We start from the raw sequence: 15983 nt of genomic DNA, 5'->3' as shown, positions 1-15983 counted from the left end.
GAGCCACTGAGGGTCTATCTAGGATCTACTGAAGGGGTTCACTCTGGATCCTACTGAGAGGTTCACTGGGATCTACTGATGGTGGCCAATCGGGATCCTCCTAGTGGTCACTCTGGGATCTATCAAAGGGGTTCAACCTCCTGAAAGTCTCACTGGGATCTACTGAGGGTCATTCTGGGACATCCTGAGGGGTTCACTCCAGAATCTAGTGTGAGCTGCTCTGGGATCCACTGAAGCTCACTCGATCCTGCTGAGGGTCACCCTGGGATCAACTCATGTTCATACTGGGATCTACTGAGGGTCCCTGTGAGACCCACTGAGGGCTTCACACTGAGATCTACTGAGGGTCTCTGGCATCAACTCATGCTCACTCTGGGATCCAGTGACGGTCACTCTGGGATCCGCCGCTGTCGCCCCCTCCCCCAGTCAAGACACATCCCAGCCGTGGCCGCACCGTTGCTCTTTATTACCAGCACCTTGGGGCTGTGGGGGGGGTGTTTTGGGGGGGTCCCAGGGGCTGCCCCACCCCCAGCCCTCAGTCCCGGGGCCGGGCGACCATGACCTCGCCCAGCGCCTCCAGCACCTCGCGCTTGTAATCGTCGAAGTCGCCGTCGATCTGGCTGAGGCCGCGATCCTCCACCACCCAGAGCTGGCAGCCGGTCTCGGTGATCAGCCGCGCGTCGTGGCTCACCACGATCACCGCTGGGGGAGGGGGAGGGTCGCAGTGACGTCATCGTGACGTCACAACCCCACTCCCCACCCCCCCAGTAGTGAGCACCCCCTCGTGGCTCACCACCACCGTGGTGACGTCATCATGATGTCATCATGACATCACACCCCCCAGTGACCCCCCCAGAGCTGGCAGCCCGTCTCCGTGAGCCACAACCACCGCTGTGTGACGTCATGATGACGTCATGCTGATGTCACACCCCCACCCCCCCCCCCTCCTCACCTCCCTGGAACTCGTTGATGGCGTCGGCCAGAGCGTCGATGGACTCGATGTCCAGGTTGTTGGTTGGTTCATCCTGGGGTGGGGGCGGGGGGAGGGGTTGGGGGAGGGGCGATTCCTCACACCCCTCTCTCCCCCCTCCCCCTCCCCCAGCCGTGGCTGCCCCTCCCCCACTCACCAGGATGAGGACGTCGGGCTCCCGACAGGCCAATTCGGCAAAGACCACCCGGGCCTTCTGCCCGCCTGGGGAGGGGGCGGGGCTTAGCTCGGGGGCGGGGCTTACCCCTCTGCCTAATTTACTCCCCTCCCCCTCCCCCTGGCCCCGCCCCCCTCCCCATTCACACCTTTGAGCCACAACCAACACCCCGAGGCCCCGCCCCCTCCTATTCAGGCCCCGCCCCCTTTCCATACCCACCCATTAACCCCCATTGCCGAGGCCACGCCCCTTTCCCACGCCCCACCCTCCATTGATGACAGTTCCAAGGCCACGCCCCCTTCTCCACTCCCCACCCATTGGCTCTCATCGCCGAGACCACGCCCCCTTTCTTCAGGCCCCGCCCCTTTTCCCACGCTCCACCCGCCATTGACAGGTCCCAAGGCCACGCCCCCTTTCCCACGCCCCGCATCATTAACCCCCTCCCCCACCAGAGAGCTCATGATCTGCATCATCCCTCATTGCCCCTCCCCCCATCCCAGGCCCCTCCCCTCGGGTTTAACCCCTCCCCCACCGGAGAGCTCGGTGATCTGCAGCCTTCCCCCCAGCCCCAGGCCCCTCCCCCGTGCTGAGCCCCTGCCCCACCTGAGAGCTCATGATCTGCATCATCCCTCACTGCCACAGCTGCCCCTCCCCCCCTCCCAGGCCCCTCCCCCCGTGTTTAGCCCCTCCCCCACCCCAGGCCCTTCCCCTGTGTTGAGCCCCTCCCCCACCCGAGAGCTTGGCGATCTGCAGCGTGTGGCTGCTCCACTGCCCCTCCCCCCCCCAGGCCCCTCCCCCAGCCCCAGGCCCCTCCCCCACCCGAGAGCTTGGCGATCTGCAGCGTGTGGCTGCTGCAGCTGCCCCTCCCCCAGCCCCAGGCCCCTCCCCCACCCCAGGCCCCTCCCCCAGCCCCAGGCCCCTCCCCCAGCCCCAGGCCCCTCCCCCACCCGAGAGCTTGGCGATCTGCAGCGTGTGGCTGCTGCAGCTGCCCCTCCCCCAGCCCCAGGCCCCTCCCCCACCCCAGGCCCCTCCCCCAGCCCCAGGCCCCTCCCCCACCCGAGAGCTTGGCGATCTGCAGCGTGTGGCTGCTGCAGCTGCCCCTCCCCCAGCCCCAGGCCCCTCCCCCACCCCAGGCCCCTCCCCCAGCCCCAGGCCCCTCCCCCACCCGAGAGCTTGGCGATCTGCAGCGTGTGGCTGCTGCAGCTGCCCCTCCCCCAGCCCCAGGCCCCTCCCCCACCCCAGGCCCCTCCCCCAGCCCCAGGCCCCTCCCCCACCCGAGAGCTTGGCGATCTGCAGCGTGTGGCTGCTGCAGCTGCCCCTCCCCCCCTCCCAGGCCCCTCCCCCAGCCCCAGGCCCCTCCCCCACCCGAGAGCTTGGCGATCTGCAGCGTGTGGCTGCTGCAGCTGCCCCTCCCCCACCTCCCAGGCCCCTCCCCCACCTCCCAGGCCCCTCCCCCAGCCAGGCCCCTCCCCCACCCGAGAGCTTGGCGATCTGCAGCGTGTGGGCGTGTCCCTCGAGGCCGAAGCGCCCCAGGCACTTCCTGGCGTCCTGGTGCGGGAGGTTGAAGCCGCGCTGCAGGTACTCGGCCGCCGTCTCCTCCAGCCGCAGCTGCTCGGCCGCTTGTTGGTTGAAGAACCCGATTTTCTGGGGGAGGGGGATGCAGGGGAGGGGGCAGGCTCAGGCCACGCTCAGCAGCTGCACCTCAGCCCCCCAAAATCCCTCCCTGACCCCCCAAATCCCTCCCTGACCCCCCAAACCCCTCCCTGACCCCCCAAACCCCTCCCTGACCCCCCAAATCCCTCCCCACACCCCAAATCTCTCTCCAACCCCCCCATCTCTCCCTGATCCCCCAAATCCTTCCCCAACCTCCCAAATCCCACCCCCCAAATCCCCCCCCAGCCCCCCACATCCCTCCCCACCCCCCAAATCCCTCCCCCCAAATCCCTCCCCACCCCCAAATCCCTCCCCAACCCCCCCAAATCCCTCCTCAACCATCAAATCCCTCCCTGATCCCCTTCAAATCCCTCCCCACACCCCTAAATCCCTGACCCCCCAAATCCCACCCCCAAATCCCTCCCCACATCCCAAATCCCTCTCCCAACTCCACCAAATCCCTCCCTGACCCCCCCAATTCCTCCCCACACCCCAAATCCCTCCCCGACCCCCCCAATCCCTCCCCCCCCTCTCACCAGCCGATGGTTCTTCCGCATCTGCCCCCGGGTCTGACACGGCCAGGGGGGTGTTGGGGGATGATTTGGGGGGTGAGTTGAGAGGGAAAAGAGCCCAAAATTCACCCCCAAAGCCACCCCCAACCACTCAAACGGCTCAGTCACCCCCAAATCCTCCTGAGAGCCCCCTAAAAACCTCCCAGTGGCCCCCAATTCCCGCACCAAGCAATTCCCCCAGGAACCCCCAAACTCTCCCCCACCCTCCAAAATCCCCCCAAAACCCTCTCAAGCTCCCACCCCCACACTCCAAACCCCCCAAAACTTCCCCTATGCCCCCCAAAAACATCCCAGCACACCCTGAAACCCCAAAAATCACCCAAACTCCCTTCAATCCCCCCCAAAACTCCTCCAAACTTCCCCTAATCCCCCCAAAACCCCCTAAAAACACTCAAACTCCTCCCAAAACCCCTCCAACTCCCCCCAATCCCTCCCAACTTCCCAACCCCCCCAATACCCCTCCCAAGCCCCCCTCCCAAACCTCCCCCCCCCCACCAAGCCCCCCAAAACCCCCAGGAACACCCCCAAACCCCCAATCCCTCCTTTGGAAGCTCATTGTAGCTTCTCCCCTCATCTAAAAACCCCCCAAAACCCCAAGAACTGCCCCCAAACGACACCCCTCCCCCTCCCCTTTGCTCCCTCCCCTCATTTTTGGGGTGTCCCCCCCCATTTTGGGGGTTGATTTGGGGGGGGGGGTTCTCTCACCGGGGTCAGCTGCCCCGTCAGCAGCCGCAGCAACGTGCTCTTCCCAACCCCATTGGGGCCCACGATGCAAACTTGGGGGGGAAGGAGAAAAGGGGGGGCCCCCATGAGCTGTGTCACTTTAGGGGTTCCTGAGCCCCCCCCCAGGTTAATTTGGGGGTGTCTCCCCCCCCCTCACCCCTGGACTCCATGTCGATGCCAAAGTCGAGGTTGTGGAACAGCAGCTCCTGCCCCTCGTAGCCAAAATCCACCCCTGGGGGGGCAAATGGGGGGAGGGGGGGGTTACAGACACCCCCCTGAGCACCCCAAAATCCCCCCTGACCCCCCCCTCAGCACCAAACCCCCACCACAGACCCCCCAGTGCCTCAAATCCCCCCTCAACTGCCCCAAATCCCCCCCAAAATGCCCCTTCAGCATCCCTTGACTCTCCCAGCCCCCCCTTAACTGCCCCCTCAAACTGCCCCAAATGCCCCCAAACTACCCCAAATCCCCTTAAACTGCCCCCAACCCTCCCAAACCTCCCTCCAACCACCCCAACTCCCCACCAAAACCCCCTGCAGCCCCCCCAAACTGCCCCCAACCCCCCCAAACTGCTCCAAACCTCCCTCCAACCGCCCCAACTCCCCCCCAAACCCCCTCCAGCCTCCCCAAACTGCCCCAAACCCCCCCAAACCTCCCTCCAACCACCCCAACTCTCCCCAAACCCCCTCCAACCCCCCCAAACTGCCCCAAACCTCCCTCCAACCCCCCCAACTCCTCCCCAAACTCCCCCCAGCCCCCCCAAACTTCCCCAAACCCCCCCAAACTGCCCCCAACATCCCCAAACCTCCCTCCAACCACCCCAACTCCCCCCCCAACCCCCCCAGACCCCCAAACTTCCCCAAATCCCCCCAAACTGCCCCAACTCCCCCCAAACCTCCCTCCAATCCCCCCAACTCCCCCCAAAACCCCCTCCTGCACCCCCAAACTGCCCCCAACCCCCCCAAACCTCCCCCCAACCACCCCAACTCCCCCCAAACCCCCTCCAGCCCCCCCAAACTGCCCCAACTCCCCCCCAAACCCCCTCCAGCCCCCCCAAACTGCCCCAAACCTCCCTCCAACCATCCCAACTCCCCCCCAAAACTCCCTCCAGCTCCCTCAAACCCCCCCAAACCTCCCTCCACCCCCCCCAGAGCCCCTGGAGCGCCCCCAGGCCGGGGGTACCGTGCAGGCCAAGGATGGGGGGGCTGAGGGGGGGCGGGTTGGGGAAGGTGAAGCGGACGCTGTACTCGCGCGGCCGCCTCAGCAGCTCCGGCCCCTCGCCCCGCTCCTCGCTGCCCGCCCGGCGCCGGCACTTCTGCTGCTTCCTCGTCAGCGCCTCCTTGGTCTGCTTCTCCTGCAGGGATCCACCCGGGGATCCACCCGGGGAGCCACTCAGGGAGCCACCCAGGGAGCCAGCCAGGGAGCCAGCCAGCCCCCAGCTACCCCCCGGAATCCGTCTGGGCACGGTGGGATCCAACCACGGGGGTAACAGCCTCCAGCTCCCCACTAACAGGGTCCCAGATCCCTCCAGTCGATCCCAGACGCAGTGGGGGATCCCCAGGAGAGATCCCTCAAGATCCCACACTCATTAAGGAATCCTGTCTGGTATAGTGGGATCCAACCAGGGAGGGAATGGCCTCAAACTCCCCACTAACAGGGGTCCCAGATCCCTCCAGTCGATCCCAGACGCAGTGGGGGATCCCCAGGAGAGATCCCTCAAGACCCCACACTCATTAAGGAATCCTGTCTGGTATAGTGGGATCCAACCAGGGAGGGAATGGCCTCGCTCTCCCCACTCCCTGGCATTAAGGAGGTCCCAGATCCCTCCAGTGGATCCCAAACACAGTGGGGGATCCCCAGGAGAGATCCCACACCGTTAATGAGCCCCTTTTGGCACAGGGAGATCCAACCAGGGAGGCAATGGCCTCAAACTCCCCACTAACAGGGATCCCAGATCCCTCCAGTGGATCCCAGACGCAGTGGGGGATCCCCAGGAGAGATCCCTCAAGACCCCACACTCATTAAGGAATCCTGTCTGGCACAGTGGGATGCAATTAGGGGGGTAACAGCCTCGCTCTCCCCACTAACAGGGTCCCAGATCCCTCCAGTCGATCCCAAACACAGTGGGGGATCCCCAGGAGAGATCCCACACCGTTAATGAGTCCCTTTTGGCACAAGGGGATCCAATCAGGGGGGTAACAGCCTCGCTCTCCCCACTAACAGGGTCCTAGATCCCTCCAGTGGATCCCAGACGCAGTGGGGGATCCCCAGGAGAGATCCCTCAAGATCCCAGACTCATTAAGGAATCCTGTCTGGTATAGTGGGATCCAACCAGGGAGGGAATGGCCTCAAACTCCCCACTAACAGGGATCCCAGATCCCTCCAGTCGATCCCAGACACAGTGGGGGATCCCCAGGAGAGATCCCACAACGTTAATGAGTCCCTTTTGGCACAAGGGGATCCAATCAGGGGGTAACAGCCTCGCTCTCCCCACTAACAGGGTCCCAGATCCCTCCAGTGGATCCCAGATGCAGTAGGGGATCCCCAGGAGAGATCCTTCAAGACCCCACACTCATTAAGGAATCCTGTCTGGTATAGTGGGATCCAACCAGGGAGGGAATGGCCTCGCTCTCCCCACTCCCTGGCATTAAGGAGGTCCCAGATCCCTCCAGTGGATCCCAGACGCAGTGGGGGATCCCCAGGAGAGATCCCACACCATCAATGAATCCTTTTTGGCACAGGGAGATCCAACCAGGGAGGCAATGGCCTCAAACTCCCCACTAACAGGGTCCCAGATCCCTCCAGTGGATCCCAGACACAGTGGGGGATCCCCAGGAGAGATCCCTCAAGACCCCAGACTCATTAAGGAATCCTGTCTGGCACAGTGGGATCCAATTAGGGGGGTAACAGCCTCACTCTCCCCACTCCCTGGCACTAACAGGGGTCCCAGATCCCTCCAGTAGATCCCAGAGGTGGTGGAGGATCCTCTCAGCATCCCCCATAGCCACTGGAGAATCCCTTTTGATGTCTTGGGATCCAACTGTGGGGGCAAGGGCTCCACTAAACCCCCCTCCAGCAGTGATCCACCCTCCAGATCCCTTCAGTAGATCCCAGGGGCAGGTGGGGGATCCCTGTCTGGAAGCAGGAGGGATGATGGAGGATCCCCAGGGTGAGGTTTGGGGGGGTGTGGAACAGACTCTGGCCGGGGAGGGGATCCCCAGGGGGCTGTGAGTGGATCCCAGGGGCGTGTGAGTGGATCCCAGGGGCGTGTGAGTGGATCCCAGGGGGCTGTGAGGGGATCCCAGGGGGCTGTGAGTGGATCCCAGGGGCTGTGAGGGGATCCCAGGGGGCTGTGAGGGGATCCCAGGGGCCTGTGAGTGGATCCCCAGGGGGCTGTGAGTGGATCCCAGGGGGCTGTAAGTGGATCCCAGGGGGCTGTGAGGGGATCCCAGGGGGCTGTGAGGGGATCCCAGGGGCCTGTGAGTGGATCCCAGGGGCGTGTGAGTGGATCCCAGGGGCCTGTGAGTGGATCCCAGGGATCTCACCGCCTGCTTGGTGGATTTGCCCCCGGCTTTGAGGTCTCTCAGCTTCTTCTCCTGCTTCTCAAACTGCTTCAGCAGCTCCTTCTGCTTCTGCTCGTACATCTTCTTGAAGGTCACTGGGCAGCGCCCACCAAAGGGTCCATCAGCCCCTCCCAGTTACCCTCCCAGTTACCCCACACCCCCCCAGTTACCCCAGTTACCCCACACCCCCCCAGTTACCCCAGTTACCCTCCCAGTTACCCCAGTTACCCTTCCAGTTACCCCACACCCCCCCCCAGTTACCCCAGTTACCCTCCCAGTTACCCCAGTTACCCTCCCAGTTAGCCCACACCCCTCCCAGTTACCCCATCTCCCTCCCATCTCCCCCAGCTCCCTCCCAGTTACCCCAGCTCCCTCCCAGCCCCCTCCCATCTCCCCCAGCTTCCTCCCATCTCCCTCCCAGTCTCCTCCCAGCCCTCTCCCATCTCCCCCAGCCCCCTCCCAGTCCCCTCTCATCTCCCTCCCATCTCCCCCAGTCTCCTTCCATCTTCCCCAGCCCCCTCCCAGTCTCCTCCCAGCCCCCTCCCAGTTACCCCAGCTCCCTCCAATCTCCCTCAGCTCCCTCCCAGTTCCCCCACATCTCCCCCAGTCCCCTCCCATCTCCCCCAGCCCCCTCCCAGCCCCCTCCCAGCTCCCTCCCAGTTACCCCAGCCCCCTCCCAGCTCCCTCCCAGTGACCCCAGTCCCCCCCTCCCAGCTCCCTCCCAGTGACCCCAGTCCCCCCCAGCCCCTCCCAGCCCGCAGGTGATGCTGCAGCTGGCCTGGGCACGCACTGTAGTTGCCCCTGTAGTAGGAGAGGCGCTGGCTGTGCAGGTGCACGATGTCTGTGCACACGTCGTCCAGGAATCCCTGGTCATGGGACACCACCAGCAGCGTCTTGCGCCAGCCCTGCAGGTAGCTGAGCCCCACACAGCCAGGGGGCACGGCCAGGGGCACAGCCAGGGGCACAGGGGCGTGGGGAGGGGGCACAGGGGGTGTGGGGGGCATGGGGAGGGGGCACAGGGGCATAGGGAGGGGGCACAGGGGCATGGGGAGGGGGTACAGGGACATGAGGAACACAGGGAGGGGGAATAGGGGGTGTGGGGGGCACAAGGAGGGGGTACAAGAGCATGGGGAGGGGGCACAGGGGCATGGGGGGCACAGAGAGGGGGCACAGAGAGTGTGGGGGGCACAGGGAGGGGGCACAGGGGATATAGGGGGCATGGGAAGGGGGCACAGAGAGTGTGGGGAGCACAGAGAGGGGGTACAGGGACATGGGGGGCACAGGGAGGGGGCACAAGGGGTGTGGGGGGCACAGGGGGGGCACAGAGGGACAGGGGGAGGGGGAGAACACCACCATTGAGGGACCAGCCCTGGCTGGGGGGGTGACCCCCCACTGCCCCCTGTGCCCCCCATCCCTCCCTCTCCCCCCAACTATCCATTGTACCCCCTTCTGCCCCCCAATCACCCCCCTGCCCCCCAAACCACCCCCCTTTCCCCTGCCCCCCCTTCCTGCCCCCCCAATCACCCCCCCAGCCCCCCCTTTCCCCTTTTCCCTGTCCCCTCTCTTTTTGCTCCCCAATCACTCCCCCACCCCCCCAGTCCCTCCCAGTCCCTTTTTCCCCACCCTACCCCTCATCCCCCTCTTCCTGCCCCCCCAAATCACTCCCCCAGCCCCCCCTTTCCCCTGCCCCCCCTTCCTGCCCCCCAAATCACCCCCTGTCCCCCCCCTTTTTGCCCCCCAATCACTCCCTCACCCCTCACAGCCCCTCTTGCCCCCTCCAGTCCCTTATCCCCCCTCTTCTGCCCCCCAAATCACTCCTCCATCCCCTCCCCAGCCCCCTCCTTTGCCCTGCCCCCCTCCCCTGCCCCCCAAATCACCCCCTGGCCCCCCCTTTCCCCTGCCCCCCAGCCCCCGTGCCCCTCACTTGTTGAGCCAGATGACTGCGTTCAGATCCAGGTGGTTGGTGGGTTCATCCAGCATCAGCAGCGTCGGCTCCATGAACAGAGCCCTGAGTGGGGAGCTCACACAACCTCTGTCACCTCCCCTACACCCCAAAACCTCACCTCCACCCCCCCCAGAGCCCCCCAAACTCACCGAGCCAGCGACACCCTCATCCTCCAGCCCCCCGAGAACTTCCTGGTGGCTCTGTTCTGCATCTCGGGGTTAAAGCCCAACCCAGCCAGGATCCTCCTGGCCTTGGCCTCGGCTGCAGCAGCCCCAATGGCCCTCAGCTCCTCATACACCTGCAGCAGAGGTTTGGGGGGGTTCAAGGAGGGTTTTGGGGGGCTCCCTGAGGTCCCCCAGCTGCGCCCTGACCTTCTCCAGGCGCTCGGCAGCCGCGTCCTCGCCCTTGTCCAGCAGCGCCTGCAGCCGCTTCTCCTCCTCCAGCAGCTGCAGCCGCTTGGTGTCGGCTCGGAGCACGGCCTGGACGGCTGGGGTGTCGTCAGCCACCACCTCTGGGGGGCACAGGAGGGGTTTGGGGGGGGTCCTGAGGGTGTTGGGGGGCTCCTGAGGGGGTCTGGGGGGGTCCTGAGGGGGTTGGTGTCGGCTCGGAGCACGGCGTGGATGGCCGGGGTGTTGTCAGCCACCACCTCTGGGGGGCACAGGAGGGGTTGGGGGGGCTCAGGAGGAGTTTGGGGGGCTCAGGAGGGAGTTGAGGGGTTCAGGAGGGGGTTGGGGGGCACAGGAGGGAGTTGAGGGGGCTCAGGAGGGGGTTGGGGGGCTCAGGAGGGGGTCTGGGGGGGTCCTGAGGGAGTTTGGGGGGGTTGGTGTCGGGTCGGAGCATGACCTGGATGGTTGGAGGGTTGTCAGCCATCACCTCTGGGGGGCACAGGAGGGGTTTGGGGGGCTCAGGAGGGGGTTGGGGGGCTCAGGAGGGAGTTGGGGGGCTCAGGAGGGGGTTGGGGTGGTCTTGAGAGGGTTTGGGGGGGATTTAGAGGGGTTTGGGGGGCTTGGTGTCGGCTCAGAGCATGGCCTGGACAGCTGGGGTGTCGTCAGCCACCACCTCTGGGGGGCACAGGAGGGGTTTGGGGGGCTCAGGAGGGGGTTGGGGGGGTCCTGAGGGGGTTTGGGGGTGTCTGGGGGTGTTTTTGGGGGGCTCTGGGGGTGTTTGGGGGGTCTCACCCTGCTCACACAGCAGCACATCGGTGTTGGGGGGGATGCTGGGTGATTTGGGGGTGTCTGGGGGTGGTTTTGGGGGGCTCTGGGGGTGTTTTGGGGGTCTCACCCTGCTCACACAGCAGCACATCAATGTTGGGGGGGATGCTGGGTGATTTGGGGGTGTTTTTGGGGGGCTCTGGGGGTGTTTTGGGGGTCTCACCCTGCTCACACAGCAGCACATCGATGTTGGGGAGGATGCTGGGTGATTTGGGGGTGTTTTTGGGGGGCTCTGGGGGTGTTTTGGGGGTGTTTTGGGGTCTCACCCTGCTCACACAGCAGCACATCGATGTTGGGGGGGATGCTGGGTGATTTGGGGGTGTCTGGGGGTGGTTTTGGGGGGCTCTGGGGGTGTTTTGGGGGGTGTTTTGGGGGTCTCACCCTGCTCACACAGCAGCACATCGATGTTGGGGGGGATGCTGGGTGATTTGGGGGTGGTTTTGGGGGGCTCTGGGGGTGTTCTGGGGGTGTTTTGGGGTCTCACCCTGCTCACACAGCAGCACATCGATGTTGGGGGGGATGCTGGGTGATTTGGGGGTGTCTGGGGGTGGTTTTGGGGGGCTCTGGGGGTGTTTTGGGGGTGTTTTGGGGTCTCACCCTGCTCACACAGCAGCACATCGATGTTGGGGGGGATGCTGGGTGATTTGGGGGTGTCTGGGGGTGGTTTTGGGGGGCTCTGGGGGTGTTTTGGGGGGTGTTTTGGGGTCTCACCCTGCTCACACAGCAGCACATCGATGTTGGGGGGGATGCTCAGTGTCCTGTTAGCGATGTGTTTCAGCAACGTGGTTTTCCCTTTCCTGCCAGCACACCAGGGCTTAAACCCCCCAATTTCCCCAAGTGGGGACCCCCCAAAATCCCTCCAGAGCCCCCCCCAAACCCCAGGGGTGGGGGCACCCCAGCACCCACCCGTTGGGCCCCACCAGCCCGTAGCGGCGCCCGGCCACGATGTAGAGGTCGGCGTTGACGTAAAGCTCCTTCCCGTGGGCTGAGATGCTGAACTTCTCCAGCTGGGGAGGGCACAAAAAGGGGGTTCAGAGACCCCCCAAAAGCCCCCCAGGTCCCTCCCACCCCCCTCAACCCCTCTGCACCCTAAAACCCCCCCTGACCCCCCCCTCTGAGCCATTAAACACCTCCCAAAGCAGCTCCTCGATCACCCGCCCCCGTCCCCTTCATCCCTCCCCCACATCCCTTGGGGGGTCCCTGAGGGGTTTGGGGGGTCCCTGGGGACTTTTGGGGGTCCCAAAGGTGGTTTTGGGGTCTCAGAAGATTCCAGGGGACCACCAAAAGGAATTTGGGGCTCCCAAGAAGCATTTTGAGGATCCAAACGGCTCTCATGGGCTTTTCTTTGTGGTCCCAACACAACTTGGGGGGGTTTGGGGGGTCCCAGGGGGGTTTTTGGGGGGTCCCAGGAGGGTTTGAGGGGTCCCAAAGGGGTTTTTGGAGATCTCAGAGTACTTTGTTGGGGTCCCAGGTATGTTTTGGGGGGTCCCAGGCAGCATTTTGAGCACTCAAACACCCTTTGAGGGGTCGCTGTGGCTTTTCTTTGCAGCCCCAGGTCACTTTTGGGGCTCTGTGGTGAGTTTGGGGGGCCTGGGGCTGGTTTTGAGGGTCCTGGGGGTGGTTTTGGGGGTCCCAGGGGGATTTTGGTGGTCCCCAGTCTGACTTTGGTGGTCCTGGGGTGATTTTGGGGGTACCCAGGTTGCTTTTGGTGATCCTGGGTTGATTTTGGGGGTCCCCAGGTTGCTTTTGGTGATCCTGGGTTGATTTTGGGGGTCCCAGGGGTGATTTTGGGGGTCCCCAGCCAGATTTTGCTGGTCCTGGGTGGATTTTGGGGGTCCCCAGGCTGCTTTTGGTGGTCCTGGGGGGTTTTTGAGGGTCCCCAGGCAGATTTTGGTGGTCCCCAGGCTGACTTTGGTGGTCCTGGGTTGATTTTGGGGGTCTCAGGGGTGATTTTGGTGGTCCTGGGTGGATTTTGGTGGTCCCCAGGCTGCTTTTGGTGGTCCTGGGTTGATTTTGGGGGTCCCCAGGCTGCTTTTGGTGGTCCTGGGTTGATTTTGGGGGTCCCCAGGCGGATTTTGGGGGTCCCCAAGTGGATTTTGGGGGTCCCCAAGCTGCTTTTGGTGGTCCTGGGTTGATTTTGGGGGTCCCAGGGGTGATTTTGGGGGTCCTGGGTTGATTTTGGTGGTCCCCAGGCGGATTTTGGGGGTCCCCAGGCGGATTCTGGGGTCACCTTGATGTCAGAGGCGTTCTCCAGCATGGCCTGGCGCGAGGACAGCTCGGCCTGGGACACGGCGAAGTCGTTGTCGCCGGTGGCCGCCGCGGCCTTGATGGTGGCCACTTGCCTCTCGTACTCCAGCTGGGGGCGTGGCCACGAGGGGGCGTGGTCAGGAGGGGCGGGGCTTAGCCGTAGCCACGCCCCCTCCCTTTAAATCCCCCCCCACACCCCCCCCTTCCCCTTCCTCTTCCTCACCTGCTTCTTCATCTTCTTCTTCTCCTTCTTGCTCACCCGGGCGTCAGGCTCAGCCTTCGTCCCCTGCTGCTCCTCCTCCTCTTCCTGGGACACCCCCCACCCCAAGAATCAGCCTCAGGAGCCCCCCAAAACCAACCCATAACCCCCCCCCCCCCTTCCCTCAGCACTCACAGCCTTGATGCTCTTTGGGGCTTCTTCATCCTCCTCCTCATCCTCCTCATCCTCATCACGCAGGGCTGCGAATTTGTTCTGAGTGGGGACAGAGGGGAAGAGTTTGGGGTGTGTCCCCCCCAAAAATGACCCCCAAAAAGGCCAAGGTTTGCCCCTCCTCCCCTCTCACCTTCCGGCCTTTGGGCTGTGGATCCTCATCGGAGCCTTCGGCCTCGTCCTCGCTCAGGGCTTTGCTCTAAGAGGGGAAAAGGAAGGGTGAGACCCCTCCTCAAAACACTAGGACCCCCCCCAAAAGTGTACACCCCCCCCCCAAATTGTGGGGACCCCCTGGGTGCCCCCACCCCCCCTTTACCTGTTTCCTCCCTTTGCTCTTCTCGTTCTTCTGGTTCTTCCTCTTCTTTTTGTCACCCTCCTCTTCCTCCTGTGCATTGAGGGGGGGTCTCACACCCAGACCCCTCCCCCAGCAGCTTTTTGGGGTACCCCCACCCCCAATCTCCCCCTTCCCTCAAACCTTTCTGCCCTTGCTGGGCCGGGAGCCTTCAGCCTTCTCCTGCTCCTCCTCCTCCTCGCTCTGCTCCTGACTCAGCGCCGCGAACACGTTCCCGCCCTGAAAGGGTTAAACGGGGGGGGGAGGGGCCTGAGGACCCCAAAATCCCCCTCCCCACACCCCAAAATGTTGAGGGGGGTCCCAATTCACTTCCTCCCCCCCTCCCCCCCACTCCCATTTCGCTGCTTTCCCCTCTCTCCTCCTTTTCCCCCCAACTCCCAGTTCCCACCCCCCCCAATTTGGGAACCCCCCTCCCCCCATATTTTGGGGCTCTCCCCATATTTTGGGGCCCTCCCCATATTTTGGGCTACCCCCCATTTTAGGGACCCCCCCAATTTGGGGACCCCTCCCCACATTCCCCCCCTTTTACTTTATCCTCCCCCCTTCTGCCCCCCCCCACTATTTTAAGACCCCCTCCCCTATCTCATGACCCCCCCCAATACTTTCGGGACCCCCCTCCCCATATTTTTAGGCCCCCCCCTCATTTCTGCCCCCCCCCCACTCACCTTCCTCCTCCTCCCCCCTTTCCTGGGCGCTGTGGATGCAATTAGCACGATGAGGGGGGTGATTAATTACCCTCCACCACACCCCAACTTGCTCCTGTGCAGTGGGGGGGTTAAACCAGCCCCCCTCCCCCCCAAAGCCCCCCCAGGACCTTCCTCCTCCTCTTCCTCGCTGTCCCCAGCCGCCAGCTCCTGCAGCCTGCGGCTCAGCTCCAGCTCCTGGGGCTCAGCCTCCGCCCCCCCGCGCCGCCGTTGTTGTTCTTTCCTTCGCTCCCGTTTCTTCTTCGACGCCTTTTTTGGGGAGGGGGTGGGGACACCTCGTTAAGCCCCTCCCCCTCATTAAGCCCCCCCCTCATTAAGCCCCTCCCCGTTCATTAAGCCCCTTAACCCCGCCCCCTCAGGAACAAACCTGCTGTGCCGGCGCCTCCTTTTCGGGGGGGGTGGCGGCTTCGGGGGGAGCCGATTTCTCCTCCTCCACCAGCTCCTCGAAGAACTGGTTTTGGGGGGGGTGTGGGGTTACATTTGGGGGTCCGGGGTCAGAGGTCAGGGGTCAGGGGTCGAGCTCTCACCGATTTCTTGCCCCGCCGGTCCTTTTTGCCCTTTTTGACTGGTTGCTCTGGGGAGGGGGGGAAGGGAAGGGGGGGTCAATGCTGCTTTTGGGGTCCCCCCCTCATTGCAGGACCCTTCCCCCCATCCTTAAATGCCCTCCCCCAGACCCATCCCCCCCCCAATGTCATGCAGCCCCTCACAAATGTGCCCCCACATACCCCAGACACCCCCCCAATCTCAAACGCCCCCTCCTCATGCCCAAGACCCTCATTTCCCCCCCAAATGCCCCCCCCAGATCCCTGACTGCCTCCCCAATCCCCCAAAGCCCCCTCCCCACATCCAGGAGCACCCCCCTCATCCTTAAATGCCCCCTCCTCATATCCAAGACCCTCATTCCCCCCCCAACTGCCCCCCCATATCCCAGACCACCCCCTTCCACATCCAGGAGCATCCCCCCCCCATCTCAAATGCCCCCTCCTCATATCCAAGACCATCATTTGCCCCCCCAGATACCCCCCCCATATCCCAGACCACCCCCCCCATATCCTGGATCCCCCTCCATCCTCAAACGCCCCCTCCTCACACCCAGGACCCTCATTTACCCCCCTCAAATGCCCCCCCAGATCCCAACTGCCTCCCCAATCCCCCAAAGCCCCCCCCCACATCTCAAACGCCCCCCATACCCTACACCCCCCCCTCCCCCCCCACCTCCGGGCCTCCCCCACCGTCACCGCCCCCTGCCCAGGGTCTGGATGCCACGGGACCGAGCCCCCGCCTCGCGGCCCGCCCGCGCCTCACCCTGGGCCTCTCCCTCCCCCCGCCATTGCTCCTGCTTGGCCGCCGCGGGTCTCGCTCCCTTCGGCATGGCCGGGCGCCGCCACACTGCGCCTGCGCCGGCACTTCCGCTTCCCGCTCCCCGTTTCCGCTTCCG

At 64.2% G+C, this 15983-nt stretch overlaps 1 protein-coding gene across 1 annotated transcript; it reads right to left on the bottom strand.

Moving 5' to 3' along the window:
* Positions 1-453: 453 nt before the first annotated feature.
* ABCF1 (ATP binding cassette subfamily F member 1) lies at positions 454-15971 on the bottom strand. Its single transcript, XM_062019687.1, has 26 exons — positions 15851-15971; positions 15073-15119; positions 14913-14996; positions 14656-14794; positions 14507-14535; positions 13965-14060; positions 13806-13874; positions 13623-13688; positions 13454-13531; positions 13283-13366; positions 13043-13168; positions 11719-11819; positions 11524-11609; positions 9973-10112; positions 9751-9899; positions 9581-9664; positions 8447-8571; positions 7639-7751; positions 5276-5447; positions 4251-4325; positions 4076-4146; positions 3335-3367; positions 2621-2789; positions 1128-1192; positions 953-1025; positions 454-702 (listed from the first exon to the last, which is right to left on the bottom strand). Exons 1-26 carry the CDS (start codon positions 15915-15917, stop codon positions 536-538), a joined length of 2508 nt encoding a protein of 835 aa, XP_061875671.1. The 5' UTR covers positions 15918-15971; the 3' UTR covers positions 454-535.
* Between the last annotated feature and the right edge of the window lie 12 nt (positions 15972-15983).

This window comes from Colius striatus, unplaced genomic scaffold (assembly GCF_028858725.1).
Source record: "Colius striatus isolate bColStr4 unplaced genomic scaffold, bColStr4.1.hap1 scaffold_110, whole genome shotgun sequence".
NCBI classification, from domain to species: Eukaryota; Metazoa; Chordata; class Aves; order Coliiformes; family Coliidae; genus Colius; species Colius striatus.
This window is presented reverse-complemented; position numbering and strand designations above follow the sequence as displayed.